Genomic DNA, 23,552 nt, shown 5'->3' with positions numbered 1-23,552 from the left:
TGTTTAAAAAAAAAATTATTCACTCTGACACTTAGATTCTGTCAATTTTATCCGATGTATCTGACAAAAGAAGTTGATAAAAAAAATTTATTCACTCTAACACTTAGATTTTGTTGATTTTTTCCTATGTATCCGAGAAATGGATGTTGATATAGAATTTAATCACTCTTATAATTAGATTTTGTGAAATTGTTGTATTGTCTGTCTAGGAAACGACTTCAATCGAAAATGAACTCTAATAAGGAGTGTATTGAATTTTTTTTCATAATTTCCTGAACAAAATTTATGTTGTGTCTCCAAGAGCTAGGTTCAAGACAGAGTTTGTTGCTTACTTACTTACAATTTTTCCATAATGACATAATGACATACCCAACAACGAATGTTGATAAAGAATTTATTCATTCAGATACCTAGATTTTGTCCATGTTATCCCATGTGTCTGACAATAGATGCATGCAAATTCCTTTTCTTACATCTCTGATGTCTTAATAGACATTCTAAACGTTTGATATGCTAGCATACTCTAAAAAGAATGAACACATAGCAATGTAATACATAATATATTTTTTAATGAAATAAAGCCATGTAGAATATTAATACAAAAATACATTACGATACTCTATTAATATCAATGATCAATTTTGGACATTTTGAATCTGTTCTATAGAACGTTTCACATTGTTCTCTCTTGATATTGTAGTTAATTTCTTCTCTTAGTTCGTAATCAGTAGAATAATCATTATTCCATTTTGAGTCATACACAATTTTTACTGGTGTGTCATCAACAGGCTCAGTATGCTTTTCATCTTTGGTATTATTTGGTTCATTGACCGTTTGATCAATGGCAGTAACGTTTGCTGGTGCTTTGTTTTTCATCGATTCATCTTTATAATCCATAGTGATATTTTCTGCCAATACCCTTTTTATTTTTCTGGCAATTTCACTGTCTATCACATTATTTTTACACAGGTAACAGTTTTGGCATGTACACAAAATATGGTTTACGATATTAGTAGAAGAGTAGGCCTTTCTTTTATTGATCTTCCGTTGAATGCTAATACCTAAAAGATGACGATTGGATGCATCAGTAGGTAATGTGTTACCTGCAACAGTAGCAAGGAGTTGTCCTCTATCATTAACGATTATCTTTATGTTGGCATTCTCTTTGAGTGCAGTCATCTCCGGAGATCTCAATCTCGCATATCCACCATTTGTACAACGGTATCTTTTTGGTATTCCAAAGAAATTTATTTCCTTACTGTCATGACAATGCATGCATACATTTCCAATAGTGCTACCACTTGTTCTTGTTTCATAGTTTAAATACTTCTCCTTATTGGCATTCAATGTTACAATAACATTCTCATGTGAACACACTTTATTAAAATGCTCCATCTTCACTTTTTTTTTAAGATATGACTTATGTGTTTATCGTTCCACTGCGTAAAAAATACTGATTTAATACATGCAATAAACTAGGTAGTGTCGATAACCGGCCAAAGATTACCAATGGGAAAGCCGCATCGTGTCTCTAAGAAATCATAGAGTACGATTGTTAGAGCCTTAAGCATATTTTTTTATTTTAATATACTTACAAAAAAAAAAAAAAAAGTTGAATAATTTCGAAATTAAAAAAGAAAAAAATAGTATGTTTTTACGAAAAAAAATATTGAATTAGAGCCATCAGTCCTCATCATTATGAGTATCCAAAACCGGACTTAAGTTTCAAATTTGAAGTAGAGAATTGTACTTTCCATAATTTTCTTACATGAAAGTTGAATGAAATTTCGGTATTGTGTATTCAAGAGGTGAATAGACTTTTTTATAATTTAATTTCTGATCGCTGGGGAAAACAGAGTCTCTCAAACCCCGTAAAGCTATTTTAAAAGGTACAAGAATTATTTATTTAACAGAAATCCTCGCTTTTTGAATGATCACCAAGTAAAGAAAAAATCACACAGAATAAAACAAACAGAGTCTCTCAAACCCCGTAAAGCTTTTTTAAAAGGTACAAGAATTATTTATTTAACAGAAACCCTCGCTTTTCGAAAGATCACCAAGTAAAGAAAAAATCACACAGAATAAAACAACAGAGTCTCTCAAACCCCGTAAAGCTATTTTAAAAGGTATAAGAATTATTTATTTAACATAAATCCTCGCTTTTTGAATGACCAACAAGTAAAGATAAAATCACACTGAATAATACAACAGAGTCTCTCAAACCCCGTAAAGCTATTTTAAAAGGTACAAGAATTATTTATTTAACAGAAATCCTCGCTTTTTGAATGACCACCAGGTAAAGAAAAAATCACACGGAATAAAACAACAGAGTCTCTCAAACCCTGTAAAACTATTTTAAAAGGTAGAAGAATTATTTATTTAACAGAAATCCTCGCTTTTTGAATGATCACCATTTAAAGAAAAAATCGCACAGAATAAAACAACAGAGTCTCTCGAACCTCGTAAAGCTATTTTAAAAGGTACAAGAATTATTTATTTAACAGAAATCCTCGCTTTTTGAATGATCACCAAGTAAAGAAAAAATCACACAGAATAAAACAAACAGAGTCTCTCAAGCCCCGTAAAGCTTTTTTAAAAGGTACAAGAATTATTTATTTAACAGAAACCCTCGCTTTTCGAAAGATCACCAATTAAAGAAAAAAACTCACAGAATAAAACAACAGAGTCTCTCAAACCCCTTAAAGCTATTTTAAAAGGTACAATAATTATTTATTTAACATAAATCCTCGCTTTTTGAATGACCAAAAAGTAAAGAAACAATCAAATGGAATAAGACAACAGAGTGTCTCAAACCCTGGAAATCTATTTTAAAAGGTACAAGAATTATTTATTTAACAGAAATCCTCGCTTTTTGAATGACCACCAGGTAAAGAAAAAATCACACGGAATAAAACAACAGAGTCTCTCAAACCCTGTAAAACTATTTTAAAAGGTACAAGAATTATTTATTTAACAGAAATCCTCGCTTTTTGAATGATCACCATGTAAAGAAAAAATCACACAGAATAAAACAACAGAGTCTCTCGAACCTCGTAAAGCTATTTTAAAAGGTACAAGAATTATTTATTTAACTGAAATCCTCGGTTTTTGAATGATCACTAAGTAAAGAAGAAAAAAAACACACGCAGAATAAAAGTTACTGAAAAACTATTGCATTAAAAAAAAAAAATTAAATTTATCATACGACCTAAATTATTTCATCAGATAGGCCAGCACTCATAAACTATACTTTTTAAATTATGCTAAAAACATCTATTCTCAAGGTAAAAGTTTGAATCAAAAACTTTTAGCATATAGAATGTCCCTACTTAAAAACTACTTCATTAAAAAAAAAAAAATTATCATACGACCTAAATTATTTCATCAGATACGTCAGCACTCATAAACGATCCTTTTGAAATTCTGCTAACAACATCGATTCTCAAGGTAAAAGTTTGAATCAATCACTTTTAGGATATCGAGTGTCCTTACTGAAAAACTTCGTTCTTTTCACTGGCTTGAAATTGCATTCAAACGAGCCAATCAGGTGTTACAATCCTTTTGTTTGCTCAAAATTCGATAAAGCAACGACTGTTTGGTTAGTTTTATTTTGCATGATATTTCTAAAGCCAATTAAGATGAAGAAATGTCTTCAAAGTCAAGGCTATAAGAAAAAAAGTTCTGGATATTTTTGTCAGTTTGTAGTTTACGCACTAATATCAATATCAGTAATGATTCTATTTGAGCTTTCTCCAAGTTGATCAAATTGGTCTCTAAAGGGTTCATGATAAAAAAATAGCGCACGCCATGCTGAATGTGCTTTCAAAAACCTATCTGGTCGAAAACATGTTTGTTATCGTTAATGATTTCCAAAGATGTAAGAAAATTATGGAAAATACAATTCTCTGGTTCAAATCTGAAACTTTAGTCTATTTTCAGATCGATATATAAAACCATTTCTATAAAATCTGAGCTAATAAGGGTTTTTGGTCGTAAACTCTAGTTTCTTGTAAGAAAATTATAGAAAATACAATGCAACCGAGTCTCTTAAAGCCCATAAATCTCTTTTAAAAGATACAAGAACTAATTATTTAACACAAAAATTTCGTTTTTAATGAGCACCAAGTAAAGAAAAACCACACGGAATCAGGCAACAGAGTCTCTCAAACCCCGTAAAGCTCTTTTTAAAGATACAAAGACTACTTATTTAAAACAAAAATTTCGTTTTTAATGGGCACCAATTAAATAAAAACCAAGCAAATAACATGGGAATTCCTGTACACGCAAGCAAATAACATGGGAATTCCTATACATGCAAGCAAATAACATGGGAATTCCTACACGCGCAAGAAAATAACATGGGAATTCCTTTACATGCAAGCAAATAACAAGGGAATTCCTATACGCGCAAGCAAATAACGTGGGAATTCCTATACATGCAAGCAAATAACATGGGAATTCCTATACACGCAAGCAAATAACGTGGTAATTCCTATACACGCAAGCAAACAACAAGGGAATTCCTATACATGCAAGCAAATAACATGGGAATTCCTATACACGCAAGCAAATAACATGGGAATGCCTATACATGCAAGCAAATAACGTTGGACTTCCTATACATGCAAGCACATACCGTCGGCATTCCTATTCATGCAAGCAAATAACATTGGAATTCCTATACACGCAAGCAAATAACATGGGCATTCCTATACACGCAAGCAAATAACCAGGGAATTCCTATACACGCAAGCAAATAACATGGGAATTACTATACACGCAATCAAAAAACAACGGAATTCCTATACATGCAAGCAAATAACATGGGAATTCCTATACATGCAAGCAAATAACATGGGAATTCCTATATATGCAAGCAGATAACAAGGGAATTCCTATACACGCAAGCAAATAGCATGGGAATTCCTATACACGCAAGCAAATAACATGGCTTTTTACCGGATACTGAGACGTCAACTGACCCCGAGTGAGAAGGAGGAGTGGGCGCATGATCAGAAGCAGAAGAGAGAAGGAGGAATGGGTGCATGATCAGAAGAATATGGAGAATAAATAGTCTTTTTGTTCACCGTTATAGATGAATAAACTGATTTAGCCGATGGAATGAAGTCCTATTCCTAGAAGTTAAGTTAGAATAAAAGAATGAGGTATAATGTTTACCAGGATATTGAATAAGTACCATTTTTCACCCTACCCACAAAACTCAAGTCCTCCTAGCATTTTTTTAAACTAAATACTTACCTCCATTCTCCCCTCCCCAGATGTGTATTATACAGACCACATTGGAGAGGTAAAGCTAGGCCAAGTCGCAATGTCATTCATTTGGCTTTTGTGTGTGCCCCATTGTTTTTGTGTGGGTTCCATTGTAACTGAATCCCCGTGTAACTGAACCCTTTCGCAAGTGAACCCCCATGTATCTGAACCCTCGTGGAAGTGAGACCTCTTTAACTGAACCCTCATGCAAACAATTCTGAGTGTAGCCTACTATTCTTTAATTAGCAGCATCGTACATTTTGTTTAAATACTTATTTTTTATTTTCCAGATTCAAGATTTTTATTTAACACAAATGAATAGATAAGCTGAAGTATTTAAAACGAGCCAACATAGAGCTACGATCTCAATGAATGGTACTTGTTACCAGAAATCTCCAAAATTGACTCCCGCTCCCCCTTTCCTACCACCCCCTGCCCCCTCAGACATGGGGGGGGCGAAGGAGACGTAAAATCCTATTTTAAATTAACAATACTTTTCAAACGTTACTTGTCTATTATACAGACCACATCGGAGAAGTAAAGCTAGGTCAAGTCACAATGTCATTCTATATTATTTATATCCTCATTAAGGACGTTCAGAGCAGAGTTACGCAAATCGAATACCATTTTTGCAAATTGAGTTAGTTTTATGTGAACGATAAAAGTTTTGGCAAATCGAGATAGCTTTAGGCAAATGAAATACCATTGATACCACTAAAAATACATGCGATACTGAATGAGTTACCATATATCTATAACCTACCTGTTATTAACCCGTTTTCCCATTTTTTTTTTGAATTCTTATTTTTTTTTGCCATAAGAAAGATCACGAATAAATTTTTTTTTTTTTTTTTTTTAAACTGTTATTTTTTCAATTAAGCCCAAAACAATTTGCAGAAACCCGTGAATGTAGGACTGAAAGTCCGTTCGTAGTAATAGGTGACCGACCCTGACAAGCCAAATAGCTTGCCAAGTTTTTTAAAAAACCGACTAATCAAGTCATCATATGGACTAACCGCCAGCTCTCCCTAACCGACTGACACACAAAAAAATGTGTGTCACATTAGAAAACCCGTCTGGTAAGGTAAGTACCGTTCGTAGTAATAGGTGACTGGCCCTTGTAACCCAATGTATCGGTTAAACTACACACATATCCATGCCTCAGGCATGTGTAAGTGCATGTGTATTCAGTGGTGCCTATGGCCGTACTACTAGCATCTATCTTTGAAGATAGCATCAATTCTCGATAACAATGGGTATTGGTAGAAACCGAGCGCTGTTTTTTTATGTGCTACACTTTCTTGGCTCTCAAGTTACTTCGGGGGGGCCAGGTAATGAAATGGCTAGTCCTTTGATTTAAGGCTTGTAAGCGATATAGACCTGTCTCAGAGTTGTTTTTTTTCACTAAGAATGTTGAGATACGGCCAATATGCTTAGTATATAATAATTTATTTGTTTGGTGATACCTCAAGATCTTTTCTCCGTAAGGTGGGGACATAAGTTCATGGGGGAAGGGGGATATTGTGGCTCGTACTCTACCTTAGAAACTTAGGGATTTTGTTTTTGTAATTTCTTATATATTCACTACATATCGATATGATATATATTTATAACCTCCTATAAATTATGCTAATTTTTAAATTATTTGTTCCATATAATTCGTCACTTTTTTGGCCAATTCGGCACTTTTTTCAAAAGGCCGATTTCTTTTGTCTGTGATACTGTAAAAGGAAAAGAAAATGAGGCCAATAAACTCGAGGTAACTTTCCGGTCCCCAGAACGGCGGCTTTCAATGCCTTAGGTTTATATAGATATCGGACCCATTGACAGTAAGGTGACTCTAAACTGAGTACGAATTACTAGTTGATAGAATAAATTGTTCTGTTTTTATATCCCTTTAGTACTAAGATTAAATCTGAAGTTGGCTTCATCTGAAGCTAATTTTGTCTTGTTCTTTCAGGGAAAAACATCCGAAGCTTTGGCGAAATTAATATCTCTTCAAGCTACAGAGGCGACGCTTGTAGAGACTGGCAAAGAAGGGGAAATACTTAGCGAAAAACAAATTAGTGTTGAGCTGGTTCAAAGAGGTGACCTTCTTAAGGTAAGAATTAAAAAAAAAATCTGATTGTTGTTCTAAGCCAAATGCCAAAAATTTTCAAGATGCTATTTTTTTTAAAGTAAATTGCTAAAATTTGGGGTCTTTTTAATAAAAACAAATTACTTTATGCTCCAAATCTGATTATTCGATTGGTTATGACAAGAGTTGAAATTGTTATGAAAGTTTTGCGGCTTTGCCATTGTTGTGTGCATGACGAGTGAGTTTGATATTTAGAAGGTAGAAATGATAACAGCTGAACGTTTTCTACTTGATTCTGGAATACATTCACCTCATCATTGCCGTTTCAGCCCGTTCTCAGTAACCAAAAACGGTCTGTGCTTTTGTTTCCTTGGCGATTAGTTATGATTGGGTGTTAAAACGACGAAACTCCGATATGAACTGCGAGAACTTTTGCCTTATCCTGACCTGACTCCGTTTCGGGAAAATAGAGTACGATGTCAAAAGCGTCAAATGTTTCCCAACATTTCAGCTTATCTTGTTCCTAATATACTAGTTATGCGTGAGATAAAATGACTTTTTTTACGTTAAGACATTATTTTTATGGCGTTTTGGTATTTTGCTGTTGACTTTTTTTAGAAACCTAAATTCAAAGCAAATCGGATAGCATATTTTTACAAGTTGAAAGTACGGAAAACGTTAATTAATGATCATTTAGTTAAGTATATCATTTAAATTACATGATTAATACCATTTCGAACCATATTGATAATTAAACCAGAAGTTTTATCCTATAAACTTGTTACTGATTTTTTTTTTTCTCATGTTAAAGTGGAAACAATAAGCTCGTTAAATTTCATTGAATGAGCAATTTTTTGTCTTTCATATCAAAATATCCCCCCCCCCAAATCGAAAAAATGCTGCCACTGTAAAGTCATTGTAAAATAAGAGGGAATAAAAATTAAGATGACAAATTATTCGCATATTTTTTGGCCTGTGGATCTTATGTTGAGGCTGTTATCATAACTCTGAAGACATCTGATATTATGTAATCAAACACTTTTAGATGCTTATTGAGGATGCAGGACTGCCAAGTTCGCTCTTTTAGAAGTATATTAGTGCCAAAGGGGTCAGATTTGGTACTTTTTTTTTCCAAAATACACCACAGAATGAATGTACGGTTCTCATAGGATTTTAGAGCCCGAAAGGCTGAAAGTGTTCATTAGGCAACCCAGCAGTGAAAATACCGCAGCTCTAAGGTTATTAAAGTTGACATTTCGAAATTAGCTTTTAGCAGTTACTTATTTTTGAATCCAATAATTCATCGTTTTAACCTTCTTTTATCACATGAAAATAAAAAAAAAAATCACTAGAGAAACTAAACCATTTTTTTCCCCGGATGGCCCCGGGCACTATATAGAGCAAGAGCACTATAAAGAGCAAGGCACCTGATAAGGGCACTGTAAAGAGCAAGGCATCTGAGAAGGAGGAGTAATAATTTATTGGTTTTTAACCAGTAAAACGAAAGAAAATTTTGAACTGTTGCTTTTATTTTATTTGTTATATTAGTTTCCATTAAACACTTTGATCAGAAATACATTGAAAATACAACCATTTCAGTCAGACATATTTTTAATGAACCATTGATTCTTCATTTTAGTTCTGTTGAATTATCTACTAGAATTCGGAACAACTTGTTACCTTAAGGCTGCTAAATTAGTCTTGTTAATTTTTCTTGTTCAGGTGGTACCAGGTGCAAAAGTTCCAGTTGATGGAAAAGTTTTCTCCGGGAGTTCTACCTGTGACGAGTCACTAATTACTGGAGAATCAATGCCTGTTCTCAAGAAGAAAGGTAAGGACTCTCAATGCATCTTCTTGTTCTAAAGTTTGATATTTTATTTTCTTTAAAAGAAAAGGCTCAGTTACTCTGATATATATTTTAAAAGGAAACTCGTGTCTTTGCAAATTTGTCCGATTTTTAATTTTTATTTTGTTTGTTCATTGTTAAAGGGAGCAAAGTCCAGAAACAATTTTTGAAACAGATCAGTACCGGCTGTAATGCTCCTGTTTTGATACTTCACTAAAACGCTCCTCATTCATTTCAAAAGCGTCGTAACATGAAAGCCATGGTTTTCTTCGGCAACTACATACTTTACCTTCACAGAGCCTCACAATGAATGAAACGTAACCTTGCTCGTATGGATCTCCTTTGCCAGAATTAGATAAAAAAACGAGTTTTTTCAACTAAAAGTAAAGAAAAACATTAAAATTTAGAACGAAAAGAAATTATACAGTTTTTGAGGGACTGTCCCTTCCTCAATCCTCGCTCTTTACGCTAGTCTTAGTAAAAAAAAAAAAAAAAAAAAAAAAAAAAAAACTTCTCATTCAAATTCAGCACCCCTTATGTTTCAAGAGTTGTTCTTAAAGAATTGGGGAAAAAGTCAAACTTTAGCGTAAGGAGTGAGGGATGGGGAAAGGGTAGGCCCTCTCATATACAGATTAATTTCTGTTCGTTTTAAGATTTAATGCTGTTCCTACTTTTAGTCGAAATAATTTTTTTTTTATATTTAATTTCTGACCACTTATCACATCCCGCTCCTCCGTGTAAAATTTCCACTATAAAATTCCTCTGGAAGAATTCCTCCCCATCGAAAATTCTCCCCGAGGGAAATCCTCCCATAGAAAATACTCTCCCTCATGAAAAACTTCCAATATTCTCCAATAACAAATACTATTTGTAGACAATGGGCAAATTGCATTGCTTGCAGCCCTTTCTCGAGCGCTATGGGGGGGGGGGAGGGAGGGTCATGTCATCCTCAGAGGCGTAGTTATCGGACCTTTCAACTATGTTGAACCGAATGGCCATCTCAAAATTTCGATCGGATGTCTTTGGTGACAAAAGGGGAGTGGAAGGGGGCTAGCTGTCGTATAATCTTTTTAGCTAGTTAAAACGGGCATTTCAACTTGTAATTTCCGTTCTAATGAACCCTCTCCCGATCTTCTATGACAACTGGTTCGATAAGGTCACCCCCGAGGAAAAGAAAAGAAAGAAAAAAAAATAAACACGCATCGTTGAACCTTCTTCTGGTAATTTGTGTTTTTTGGAAAACCTAGCATTTTTGTACATAGGAATTTGAGACCTCTACAGCAGGGTTATCTGTTATGCTGAACCTGATGGCGTGGTTTTCTTTATGACGAACTGTGCGGCTTTTCGTCTGGTGTTTGTTAAGACCGGTGTGATTCTTTTTCCCTCTTTTTTCTAAAATCTGGTAAATTTTCCCAGTCTCGTAACTTTTGATGGGCAAAATTGAACTTGGTCTGTTTTGACGGGCGTTTTCGGGCTGAAAAACCTCTTCCTAGCTAATTTATCTACTATGGACTGCCTCCCCGTAGTAGCATAATATTTGTAGGTATGAATATATAGGGAGTCGGAGGTAATAGGCTAGGGACTGTCTGTCCAGGATTTCGACCCTTGTTGATAGAAGAGCATCGCCAAGTGCTTAATACCATGTTGTGACCAAGATGGGCCCAGGATTGCACAAACCCTCCATTCATACTATAGGTCCCAGGGACTTCCTGCTGTATGGTTCTAAGCCAGCTTAAGTGCTTCAGTGTAGACTTGAGAAGATATTTTTATCCCCATCCTGCACTGGTATCCGGGATCATTGCTTTTCCTGAGGCCAAAATAGTTTCAACGATTTAAAGAACATGAAAATTGGAATTTGGAATGTTACGACGTTAAAAATCGGCATTTTGAATGACGAATTTAGACGATTTGAACTGGACTTATTAGGGGTTTCAGAAACTCGCATCCCAGGGGTAGGAAGCCTGAAATTAGGTGATATAGAAGTTGTTTGCTCAGGCAGGAAGGATGGTGTACATAGACAGGGAGTAGGGCTCATAATGAATAAGGAAGCCGTGAAGTCTTGTTTAGGCTGGGAAGGCATTAATAATAGAATACTAATTGCTCACTTCATGACTAAAAAGTTGAGGGCATTAGTTATAGTAGTATATGCCCCTGTTGAACCGACTGACGGAGATACTAGTGACTCGGATGAATTTTACTTAGTTACAGGAGCAAATAGACAGGGTCCCAGGTAGAAATATGGTGTTTTACTTGGAGATTTTAACGCCCAGGTCGGTAGAAATAGGGATATATGGTATCCTAACCTAGGTAAATTTGGTGTAGAAAAAAAAAAAAAAAATCAGTAATGGCTACAGACTTTTGCAATTTTGTAGGTATAACAATCTAGTTATAAGCAATACGGTGTGTGGTCATAACATGGCCCATAAGTTGACATGGTATTCACGTGATGGTAAGACAGCAAACCTTATTGACTATGTTATAGTAAATCGAAGACTGACAGGATCAATACAATATACTAGGGTATATAGGAGTGCTGTTATCGATGCTAAGTGTAAATACCGCCGTCTGGTAGTGTCTAGGGTTAATTTAAAGTTGAAATTTCGGAAGAATAACTATCTTCCGGGATGTTATGATGCTGGTAGACTCAAGGATGAGAATGTGAGAAAAACTTTCCAAGAACAGTTGGATACTAAACTTAAGAATTTAAAATTTGACATTATGGGAAATGCTGTGAATAATTTTAGAAAAACAATTTATGAAGTTGCTGATGGTGTCTTAGGGAAGAAAGTCAAGACTGCAGCTAGGAATATGAGTGAAAAAGCCTTATGTTTAATAGAGAGGAGAAGGGGCTTGTACAAGAACTAACTGAGTGATAGATCGTGTGAAAACAAAAGGAATGTAAACAGAGTAGAGAAAGCATTAAAATATGAACTAAGGAGACGTGAAGTATGATAAAAATGTCGAGAATCGTGGATAAAATTGCCGAGAATCTGGAAGATGCAGCTAGACGGCATAATAGGAAAATATTTTACTGACATGTTAATAAATTGAGAGAGAGAGTAGTCAATCCGGACTTGTCCTAGTTAAATATAGGAACAGGGACACAATTAGTGATAAGGAAAGAGTTAAAGGGAGATGGGCAGAACATATTGAGAATGTGCCAAACCGAGATACAATTGCAGGAAAAGATATAGAGGAAAATAAAAAAGTTTGTGATACCTTGGATGTGAAGGAAGACTTTGGTTTTCTGAAGAAGAGTTAGCGATAGTACTAAAAGGATTAAAAAATAATAAGGCTCCAGGTGATGATAGTGTGGTAAATGAATTCCTTAAATATGGTGGCTCTGAGGTTAGAAGTAAGTTACTGAAGATTATGAATAGGATTTTTGAAAAAGGGGAAATACCTAACGATTTTATGAAAACCTTAATTAAACCCTGTAAAAGAAAGGTGATAAGAGTGAGTGTTGTAATTATAGAGGCATTAGTCTGGTCTCTGTAGGTAGCAAATTACTTAGTAATATGATACTTTTTAGACTGAGAGATGCTGTAGACAAAGTTTCAAGAGAAGAACAATGCGGTTTTAGAAAAGGTAGAGGATGCGTTGACCAAATTTTCACTCTTAGGTTAATAATAGAGAAGTTCCTTAGTTGTGAAACACTTTTGGTCCTTTGTTTTATAGATTATGAGAAAGTGATTCTGTTCATAGGAGAGCTTTAGCAAAGGTCTTATCCTTGTTTGGTTTACCCGACAAATACATTACAGTGATCAGTGCTTTGTACGAGAATAACACTGCTGCGGTCAAGGTAGGAATTGAGTTTAGCAGCTGATTTTGTATTAATTCAGGAGTTTAGCAGGGTTGTTTTCTATCCCCCTTTATATGGATCATTTTGATGGACTTTGTCTGAAGGAGCACAGGAAAGGCAATGACAGACCACGGAATCAAATGGGGAGGAAAAACTCTCCTGGACTTAGCTTATGCTGATGAATCAAGAATCCTAGATGGAAGTGTGAACAAAATGAATGAACTTTTAGAGGTTTTGCGAGTTCAGGGTGCTAGAATGGGTTTGAAAATTAATGTTAAAAACACTAAGTCACTAAGGCTTGGGATAAGTGAAGATGAAAGGGTGATGTTGGGTAATGAAATGATTGATCAGGTGGGCAGCTTTACTTACCTCGCTATATTATTAGTAAAGACGGTGGGAGCAGTGAAGATCTTAAAAAGTAGAATAGCCAAGGCTCAGGGTGTTTTTTTCACAGTTAAAAATAGGTTTGGAAGGATAGGAATATAAGTCTGCAAGCCAAGATTAGAATATTGGAAGGTACAGCGATGAATGTGGTCAAATATGGCTCTTTAGCATGGGCGCTCCGGAAAGCGGATGAAGATTTACTAGATGTTTTCCAGATTAATTACCTATGGACTGTTTTGGGTACCCGGTTGTCTGACCGTATTTCAAACAGTAGGCTGTACGAAAGAGTGCTTCAATCCCGCTTTCTAGGGCTATAATGAAAGAAAGGTTGAGATGGCAAGGGCATGTTCTGCGGATGAAGGATGACAGATTGCCAAATATTGCCCTTTTCGGTAAACCGTCTTAGGCTAAACGGAAAGCAGGTCATCCTCGTCTGGGGTGGGAGGATGTCCTAAAGAAAGATTTAAAAGAAATGGGAACTTCTTTTGAGGGTGTAAAAATGGAGACTTTGAACAGATTGGGATGGAGGAGGGGCGCGCGTAGCTCTGTTGGCCTCAGGCGGCTTGGTGCTGCGGTGAGTTGTTAATATTAGTAGTAGTAGTATTACTATGACTTTGATTACGTATTGATTCAGCTGAATCCTATTGGATTCAGCATAAAAAGTCAATTTTGTTGTATTAATTATTATTAAAATTCATTTTTTTAGAGTTTTGATTGTTATTGGGCCGATCGCTCCTTACTTACACTTTGTTACCACGAACTGCTTGATAGTTGTAGGAAGGATTTTTATTAAAAAATCTTATTCTGGTTATGAGTCAAGACAAGTTAAAAGCTGCACGTAGAGTTAATCTACTGTACGTCATTAACTCTTTTAAGCTGGGTTTCAGTCATGTTGATTGGCCATATTGGGGGTCTACTAGGCAGTGCTTTCATTATCTCCAAATTTTGACGATTTCGACGGAATTCCCCAAGACAAAATTAAACTGGGTGCTGCGAAATCGTCCCGAAAATTAAATATGAAGAGTATTTTGCTAAGACGAGATAGAATTTTAATTTTCGTTGATGCTAATTTTTGGGCAAATTTCAAAGAACCAATTTTCTTATGGGGAAATTTCAAAGAAACCAATTTTATTTTCGCGAAAGTTGGGGAAACATCGAAAACTTCTGGAATAGTGGAAGCACGGAATACTACCGATGCTGTCGGTGCTGTACATTGTTATTGCCGTCATCGCGACAGAGTTTTATAACCACGCTAACTTTAAAGAAAATGACCACAAGAACCTACTGACTGTTCATCGCTAGAGAACGAATACACATCTAGAAAGAAGTTTGAATTCTAAAAAAAGACATTTTTTTGAACATTTTGTTCGGTTGTCTTTTGTACAGTCATTCTTAATTAGAAAAGGTAAGTGGGAAGGTAAGACAAATCCTAAAAACAATTTTTACGGCACTCTCGGTCCAAACGTAAACCCACCGTAATGTAATTTCTCGGATGAATAAAAAGTGTAAATGTGCACTCCTACCTTTGGATAGAAGGTGTATACAGGGTGTTTCCTTAGAATTAAAAAAAAAAAAAAAAAACCTATCCTTTCATAACTAACAAAAAGATTTGTATTTACAAAAAAATATGAAATAAAATTTGTAAAACTACTTAAATTTTGTTTAATTGAAAATTGGATTTCAATTAAAGTTTAAGATTATTTAGTGTTCTAAACAGGCATATCCTTCTGTTTTCATAGTGCTTTTATTGGTTATAAAATAGGGCTAGTTTTGCATGCTGAACGTTCTTTTAAAAATAGGCCCAAATGTTGAAAAGAAAATTCTTTTAGTAAAAGTGGTTCTTTTATCTTCAGCCCAAGGGTAAGGTTAAAGAAAAAAAAAAGACAAAAAAGAGGATACAAATAAAAATTTATTTAGATTTAACCATTAGTGCGTGAGCTATAGTCCCACATGTTTGAATCTTTTGACTCTGTTGCGCCGTAGTCGTTCGGGTTTTGGTGTTATCCGCTGCCAAGTGACTCGAGCATAACGTAAAAATCGAATAATGTCAGTTTATCATTGTTGCAGGTATTAATAAGGTATTTTGACTGACTAGATCATGTAAAGCCTTCATTAGGAAGGAAACACTGTGCTATAGTTCACAAGTAAATAGGTCCCTCATATTTAGCGCACCCGGTATGTACCGCTTTTTACAAGTTACCCCGTATCTTCTAATATTAATCATGATTTGCTTGTGGTCAGTGGTCAATTTGTATTTATAGGATCACTTGTTATTGGAGGATCAATAAATCAGAGTGGATTACTCATAGTTAGAACAACTCACATTGGCCAAGATACAACCTTGGCACAGATAGTTCGCCTCGTTGAAGAAGCACAAACTTCAAAAGCTCCAATTCAACAACTAGCTGACAAAATTGCTGGCTATTTTGTACCTGCTGTGGCCTTACTATCTTTAGCGACTCTGACAGGATGGATTATAGTCGGTTATGTTGACCTTGAATACCTCCCAATAACAGTAAGAAATCTTTAAAGCATCGCTTTGCTTACACCTGTCTAAGTTCTATCAAGATAAGTCACCCTAACCCCTTTTTATTTATCTGTCTATTTATGCTAATAGTATTTTGTTTACCCTTGTCCATGAATGCAGTGACATTTTTGTCTGGAAAGGATTCTTAAATCCAAGCGCAGACTCGCGGGGAAGGGGCTGAAGCGCCTTCCTCCCTTCTAGATAACTCGTCTTATAAAAACGCGTTGAACAAGCTTTGAAAAAAGAACTTTCCGCTTTAAAATAGGGACTTTACTTACAATAATGTTTAGAACCTTTGACAATTGTTTTATGTTTTATTTTGTTTAATATTCGTAGAAAAAAATGAAAAACATTGACACATAAGGCTCCTCCCCGACAGACAAAATTGTGTCATAACAAAACAAAAGATTTTTCGAAGCAAAACAATCCTTGATTTTTTAAGGGCACTTACTGCAAAAATCTCCATCTTCTCCTCCCTGCAAGAAGAGGGAAAAGGTTTAGGTTGGATTTAAAGTTATTTTTATCTCTGCAAACTCATGGGGATTGGTAGCCCAATTTCAAAAACATATAGACCAGGTGGCGTGTGCCATGCGTTGCGTGGTGTTTTTAATGAATGGCGCGAAGAGGCGTGGCGTGATGACTAAACGACTTATAGAGAGTGAGTGACCCCTTAACTTATAGTGGAGTATTCTAGAAATTTTAAGTCAATGCATCATATTTGTTTGAAGGAATTAAAAATAATGTCGTATAATTATGTATTCTCTCATCTATCTTTCTTGCGAAATGGACGTAATATCTCATGAAATGTTGCATCTTCTATTACCACCGGCGTTATTAACTCATATTCAGTTGACACTTCTTTAATGAAGTCTTAAAAGAAGATAAAGCTAACACGTTACTGACAAAAAGTTTAAGTCTCTAAGGAAGATGTTACAACAAGAAAATTCCTACAAAAAGAAAAAAAAATATTCTTTTAAAGAAAAAAACTTCTTCTGCCAGATTCCATTTTTATCAAGGTTTTTGCATTAGTTACTGTTGTCAACCAATCAGTTTTCATGTATATCGATGGAAGCTCTTTGCAGCAAAGTTGGTTCCGATTTGCTGGAAATTTTATTTCTAAAACAAAGCTTAATGAATTAGTTGGGGTTAATTCATTTTTTCTGCTAAGTAGGTGATTTATGAGGAGCATATAGGAAATATTTGGAAAAGTCATAAAAGTTTGGCAATTTTGGGATGGTGAGCATAGGTTTGATGCCTCCTCTTCCCTGGATGTGTGCCTGAGTAACCGTCTTAGGGATAGCGTGCCCGAATGATTTTAAATTATGAATTCTGGACTCTCTGTTTTTGTTTTGTATGCTGGATCAGCAGATTATTTTTATATTTTTATATAAATTATTTTTAAATATTTTTATTTTTTTTAAAATAATTCCTTGTGGTGTTACCACAGGTTATTGAGGCTTACTCAGATTTCTCACTCCCAGCAAAATACATTGGCCATAGTGACCCTCAATTACATTGGGTATCTAACAAAACTCGGCCGCCCGGATTATTTCGCGCAATGTCATTGTATTGGATAACATTCCATCCGTGCTTGGATTGGATAACGTCCGGCCCGTATAATGTCGTTAGATATCATCAACCTTTAGGAAGACCAATCATTTGATCAGATGGCTTTTGAGGTAGGCAATAATGTCGAAGTGAGATAGCGAGTGAAACCTAATAGATAATCTGTGGTGCTGCCTTAAAGAGGCTTGGGAAACCACTGGCACAAGCGATTAACTGGGTGCTCCAGCGATTTCTTTCTGGTACATGCCATGCAGATTAATGGAAACAATATAAATACATGTTCAACATAATAATGAAAATGTCGGTAATGCATTTATGTGACAACGAAGAGAATATTCAACTTTCCAAAAAAAAATGCAAACATGTTTTGGGAAAACGCCCCAAGTTGAGTTAGGACAGTTTTCCGTGAATGACTGGATTTAACTCTAGATGTCCTCCTCTGTAATTTTGTGTTGAAGTCACAGAGCTGCCGCTTTAAATCGAAAAAGTCATGCGGCAGAAGCGCCCTAACTTCAAAGATTTTACAGAGATCTAGGGAAAACACCCATCTCAACTTAGGTCACTTTACTCAGTTATTGAGTATTCTCCCCAAGTTAAGATAAGGCGTTTTGTCGGGAATTTGGAGGCTGAGGAAAAAGTAAGGCCAAGGGATTTATTTCGAAATAAGACAGAATATTCATTTCTGAATCAGAATTCAGAAATCATTTATTTAAAGACAGCTTTCATAGTCGTAGATAAAAATCACAAACTAAATATCGCTGTCATTTACAAACCGAGTCCTAAGGCATTTCGTTATATTGGCACTGGTAAAAAACGGTACGAATCAATTATTAAATCGATTTGTTCTGCAAGATACTAGCACTAATTTGTTCTTCTTTCTGGTATTAACTACTGAGTTGGCAGCAGCGGGTGGAAAATGTCGGTGCTTGGGGCTAGCAAGGAGAAATTGCCCGGAGAAAGCAACATCGAAGTTGATTCTCTTTCGAAGTTACGTTATTTGATTTTGGGCGTTTAGCCCAAATGTCTAATTAGAGTAAAGCCATTTTTTTTTAATACGGTATTATCTTACTAGTATGTTTCGTCTTGAGTTTGTCTTCAAATGAACTGGAGTGGAGGTGTTTTTTTTTATACCTTCTTGTAGAAAAAAAGAATAACTTCATTTCACAGAGATACAAAAACACAAACACAATATGACATGGACTCTAGATGCTTACGCTTGTCCGAGGAGTTAACGGCCACATTAGCAAAACCATATAAATTACATTAAACACAAATTGAGAACTTGTTAAGACTGTTCTATCTAATATTCAAGTTTTTTTTTCTACAGGAAATGGACATGCACGGTTTCAATTATACAGAAATAGTGTTCCAATATGCGTTTAGATGTGCACTAACTGTCTTAGCAATTGCGTGTCCTTGTGCTTTGGGTTTGGCCACTCCCACTGCTGTAATGGTCGGAACTGGAGTCGGAGCTCTGAATGGAATCTTGATTAAAGGCGCAGAAGTACTTGAAAATGCACATAAAGTGAGTAAATATTGTTTATCTCATTTTTTGATTTATAACTGCAGTCTGGGGAAGGTGGAAACTAAAATCTCTAATCTTGTTCGGAGGAGGGAGGTGAGGAAATGAGTCTAGCGTCAGGCTTTTATTAAACTTTTGGCCAAAAAAGAAAGAAAGAAATCTAACATAGGGAAGTCGCGATTCAAGAGCTCTTTACCAAATAGTGAAAAGGTTGTTACATGTATGTTGTTTCAAGTTTTCGTTAATTTTTAGTATCAGTCTTTCTTTTTTTGGGGGGGAGGGGGGAGGAGTGGTGGAGCTTCTTCCCCTCAGTCCCTCTGTGGGTATGTAACTCATTTATTAAGTAAAAAAGGCCTTGGAAATAGTAATCTGTTGCAACAACCGATAAAAAAACCCTATCAAGTTCAAATAAAACATATTGACTAATGCAAGACTGAACGGAAAGAACTTGGTAAAATAACCTACCGCCCTCATGAATCATAATCTTAATAAGAACTAACTATACCAATGATGGAAGATCTTTAAAAAAAGATTGAATATTGCCCCTCGTAAGTAATTAGTTTCCGTCAATTATTCAATGGGTACTTACGTGTTATAGCGACCACACCGTTGCTCTTGATCTGTAAAACCGGTTTCTCTGCGTGCACTTGGAGATAATTAGCTTAGCCTGAGTGAGATAAGTTACTATGCAGGTATATTTTAATTAAATATTTAATACATAGAGTTGGTTAGGCTAGGTATTTAATAGAATGCGTTCTGGGTGGCCTGCTTACCATAATTCTCTGATTTATTTTTCATAATTTTGTTACTAAAGTATTATAGTTTCATCCTATTTTGGTGTATTTCATTTAGAATTAATCTAACTTCCCTTCTCGGGTGTGGTCGCTATAATACGTAAGTGCCATTAAATGTTTGGCTCTACTTGGTCCATCAAGGGCCCAACTTTTTTTTGTTGAATGTCCCTCATTCAAAATTGACTAGGATGGAATTAACAGGGAAAGGAAGCTGCACAAATTTACATTAACGCGATTTTGATTCCAACATAAATCACACAAAAGTAAACGCAAAATAAAAAAGTGTTACAAAATAAGTAAAACCCAGATATTTTAGGACACTTCATCACTAAGTTTATGGTCAGATAGAAGGTTGCTATAATTTGAATTTAGTGCTTGTGAGATGTGCAGTGAATTTAGATGAGTGCTTGTGAATTTAGTGCAGTGCGACAAGCTTGTTAAAGCTTACCGTATTTGGTACTAATAAATAAATAAATATAGTATTTTTTGAACTGGTTGCCTTGGGGAGTTTTTTTTTCATGCTTTAATATTTTATACTTTTTGAATATGTCCCCAAATATCAGTTCCCTAATAACTCTTTATTGCCTTTAATTTCCTAGTTTATAAAGGAAGCAAATAACATTCATTAGTTTGTTTCTCTTTCATCTTAATTAAGTTGATCAAAAGAAAAGAAGGTCTCTGTCTCTAAGATGGAATCTCAGAACTTTTTTTTGTGTTTTTCAATGACCTTTTTTTCTTTGTTGAGATTTGTTTTTTTGTAACTCTGACCAGAAACTAAAATATTTTCATAAGTTTGTGAAATCCTGTTAATGATAAGTCGTACTCATTAATAAATTTAAATAAAAAAAAAAAAAACTGAAAATGTTAACGAAAACGTATTGAACTTGTAAAAAAACTTTTTGGAAGCTGGTTGATATTTGCGGAAAAAGTATTTTTTTTGCCACGTGTGCTATAATTTTATTCCAAACAGCTTAGTTTTGAGCGAAGCTCTGATAAGGAGTCAAATTTTACTTCTACAGTTCCGTTCCAAGTCGTCTACCGAAGACGCATTGAGCCATTAAAAAAAAAAAAAAAATTGAAAACTGGCGCTTACTTGCAAAGAAAATGCTATTTTGCTATTTTTCTACCCATCTTCTGCCTCACCTTATTTTAAGCTAGGCTCTGACAGGAGTTGAACTTTGATAGGCGAATCTCATGTCAGTCAATGAGGTTCTTTTCCTTCTTTTTTTTAAGTAAATTTCTCTTCAGTTTTATTTCGGGTAAGAGTTGAAACTTCGTATTTTCACCATTGAATTTCTTTTTGTATAAATGGAAGCTTTTTGTTTGGAAGATTTTTTATAGACAGTACTAACTTGTACTTGCAGCAGCTCTAGACGTTCTTTCCGCCTTACCTGACATCTGAAATTGAGATGTTATTTTGGAATTTATTTAACTATAAGTTCCCCAGACTCACCGTGGTAGAGCTTGCAGAGTCACACCACTAACTCTCACCCTAAGTCAAAGTTTTGGCGACACCTTGACTCGAACCCCATTATGAAAGATTAGAATACATAATAACTACCATTCATATTAGTTTCTCAGATAAGTGTTCAAAGAAAGGCGTATTTCAAGGAAGTTTTAAGGAAGATTTTGCTTTCAATCAGACATGTCAGCTGGAATTGACTTAAGATCGCTTTGTCGTTTTTGATTGATAATATGTGCTGCTTTCTGGCAGAACCTTGCTTTATTCAGAACTCATCTGTGCTACGAGCAATGTGTCTCACCCTGCGTGAGACATCATATAGTGTTATGAAGTATTACACCTTTGAACACAATGTTAAGACAGTTTACCAGCATTGAAAACAGGGCAGTGTCGTCATCGAAAACCGGATAATGATATAATATTTCAAATCTGAATAGTATTTATGCGATCGAATACTTTTTGAGCCCCAATAACTACAATAACAGAGAGGAATTTCTGAATAAAGATAAATTTATTGTAGTTAACAGAATAGATTATCAGTAAATATAATGAAAGGTAAATGAGTGGACGAAAATTGAAATGAATGTAATAATTAGAAAGTAACCGTCTGCCAGACCTTATTTCACTTTCAAAATTAAAAATGAAACAGCAATAGTAACGAACAAATGGTCAATAGTAATATGAGAGACCGTGACACCGCTTTTGCGGTTTGTCTGAGCCTTAGTCTGATAGTATGAACACTAAATTGTTTTAATTCGCCGAAAGGTCATTTTAATAGCGGGTTTGAACTCTCCGTGGTAGATGGGGACACAAGGGGGTACAAAGATATGACAGAGCGTTCTGGCAAAGGACCTCCGTAGCGCATGATGACTCCAAGATACTTGTTCTATTTGATGTGTCCGAAATTAGAGTTATTTATTAGTCACTGAAAGCGGGTTTCGTCACGATCAAGATAACTGTTCATCAAAAATATTGCTGTTGTTGTTGTTTTCTTTGTTAATAGTGCATATTCTGAACTGTAAAAGCTCTCGGAAGAAAAAAAAATTCTTTGCAAATTTTTGATGGGTTAAAATATTCTTGTCGCAACTCCACGAGTTGAAATCTGCTTCTTTCAAACATGGTAAATTTTAATCCTGTTTAACGTAGTGATCAAAATCTGTTGCATTCAATCACACTAAGTTTGATTATTTTAGGAAGGAATAGGAAAGTTTACTTTCGGTTGTGAAAGGATGAATTATCCCATCTTTAATGCAGGTATCCTTTTTATGGTAGAACGCATAGATCTTTGTTGTGAGTCATTAGAGCCTTTCCGAAATCTCTTGCCAATAAGTAATGCTTCACAAAGCAGCGTTCAGAGCGACTGAAAAGACTCATAGGTCTAAATTAAATTGAAAATGAAGCTTTGTATATTTAAAATAAATATATTACGTATATCTAAATTCAGTAATTTCAGCGATATAGATTGTGAGCCTCTTGGATAGGCATTGTTAGATATCTAGACGTGAAAGATCAGTGAATGCAGTTCACAGGAATTTACATGTTGTAGTTTTGTTTAATACATAAAGGAAAAGGACCTTGATGAAAATAAAATCGATCCGAAGTTGGTAAGTTTGAAACCCTATGAGGGTATAGTACCTTCCTAACTGTAACATTTAGTCACCATTTACAATTCACTTATCAATGTTACTCTCCATGTAGGTTGTTTTTTTTATTTCATTTTCTTAGACCTGTATCTAGTTTTTTGTTGTATTTGCACTGAGGGCAGCTGAGTGGAGATCCTGGCTTGATTATTTGCCTTCTTCCTTGTTCTCACTGTCTGTGCATTTTTTTCGTTTGTCGCCGTTGTTGTCTCTTATGTCTTTTCTTTTCTCTTATTATCTTTTTTCTCTATCTTTCTTTTCTCTCTCTTTTTTTTCTCTTATATGTCTATATCTTTTCTTTTCTCTTATTATTAGGCTAAGCTAGTGTGGCCTCAGAATTTATTGACTACGGAATAATAATAGTAATAATAATAATGATACTGATAATAATAATAGTATTAATGATAATGATAATAATAGTAATAATAATAACAATAATAATGATAAAACAAAACTGCCTCAGAAGGACAAGAAATTCTAGAGGGTGGATGGCTTAATGTTTTCCCGATTTATTGGAATTGGATTCATTTGGGATTCGTTTGTGATTTTTAAGATCTCCTGCAAGTAAATACGAAATTAGTGTTTCGTACACTTTAAAGGCTCGGCTTTGAATCATGTCAAAATAAAAATGTTATGTATTTTGATGGAACAATGTTATTTA

The 23,552-nt window shown here is 35.0% G+C and overlaps 1 protein-coding gene across 5 annotated transcripts in view; it reads left to right on the top strand.

Moving 5' to 3' along the window:
* The window catches only part of ATP7 (copper-transporting ATPase 1), a 304,355-nt gene that overhangs the window by 127,348 nt on the left and 153,455 nt on the right, over positions 1–23,552 (top strand). For all 5 annotated transcript variants that reach the window (XM_089105398.1, XM_089105396.1, XM_089105401.1 and 2 more), the window contains 4 exons: positions 7,232–7,372; positions 9,071–9,179; positions 15,642–15,895; positions 18,801–18,998. In XM_089105398.1, the coding sequence (XP_088961524.1) occupies positions 7,232–7,372; positions 9,071–9,179; positions 15,642–15,895; positions 18,801–18,998 (702 nt within the window). The remainder of the gene's footprint in view (positions 1–7,231; positions 7,373–9,070; positions 9,180–15,641; positions 15,896–18,800; positions 18,999–23,552) is intronic.

The sequence above is a fragment of the Artemia sp. Qi Xiang Cuo genome, chromosome 19 (genome assembly GCF_049724085.1).
Source record: "Artemia sp. Qi Xiang Cuo chromosome 19, ASM4972408v1, whole genome shotgun sequence".
In the NCBI taxonomy this organism is placed as follows: Eukaryota; Metazoa; Arthropoda; class Branchiopoda; order Anostraca; family Artemiidae; genus Artemia; species Artemia sp. Qi Xiang Cuo.
This window is presented reverse-complemented; position numbering and strand designations above follow the sequence as displayed.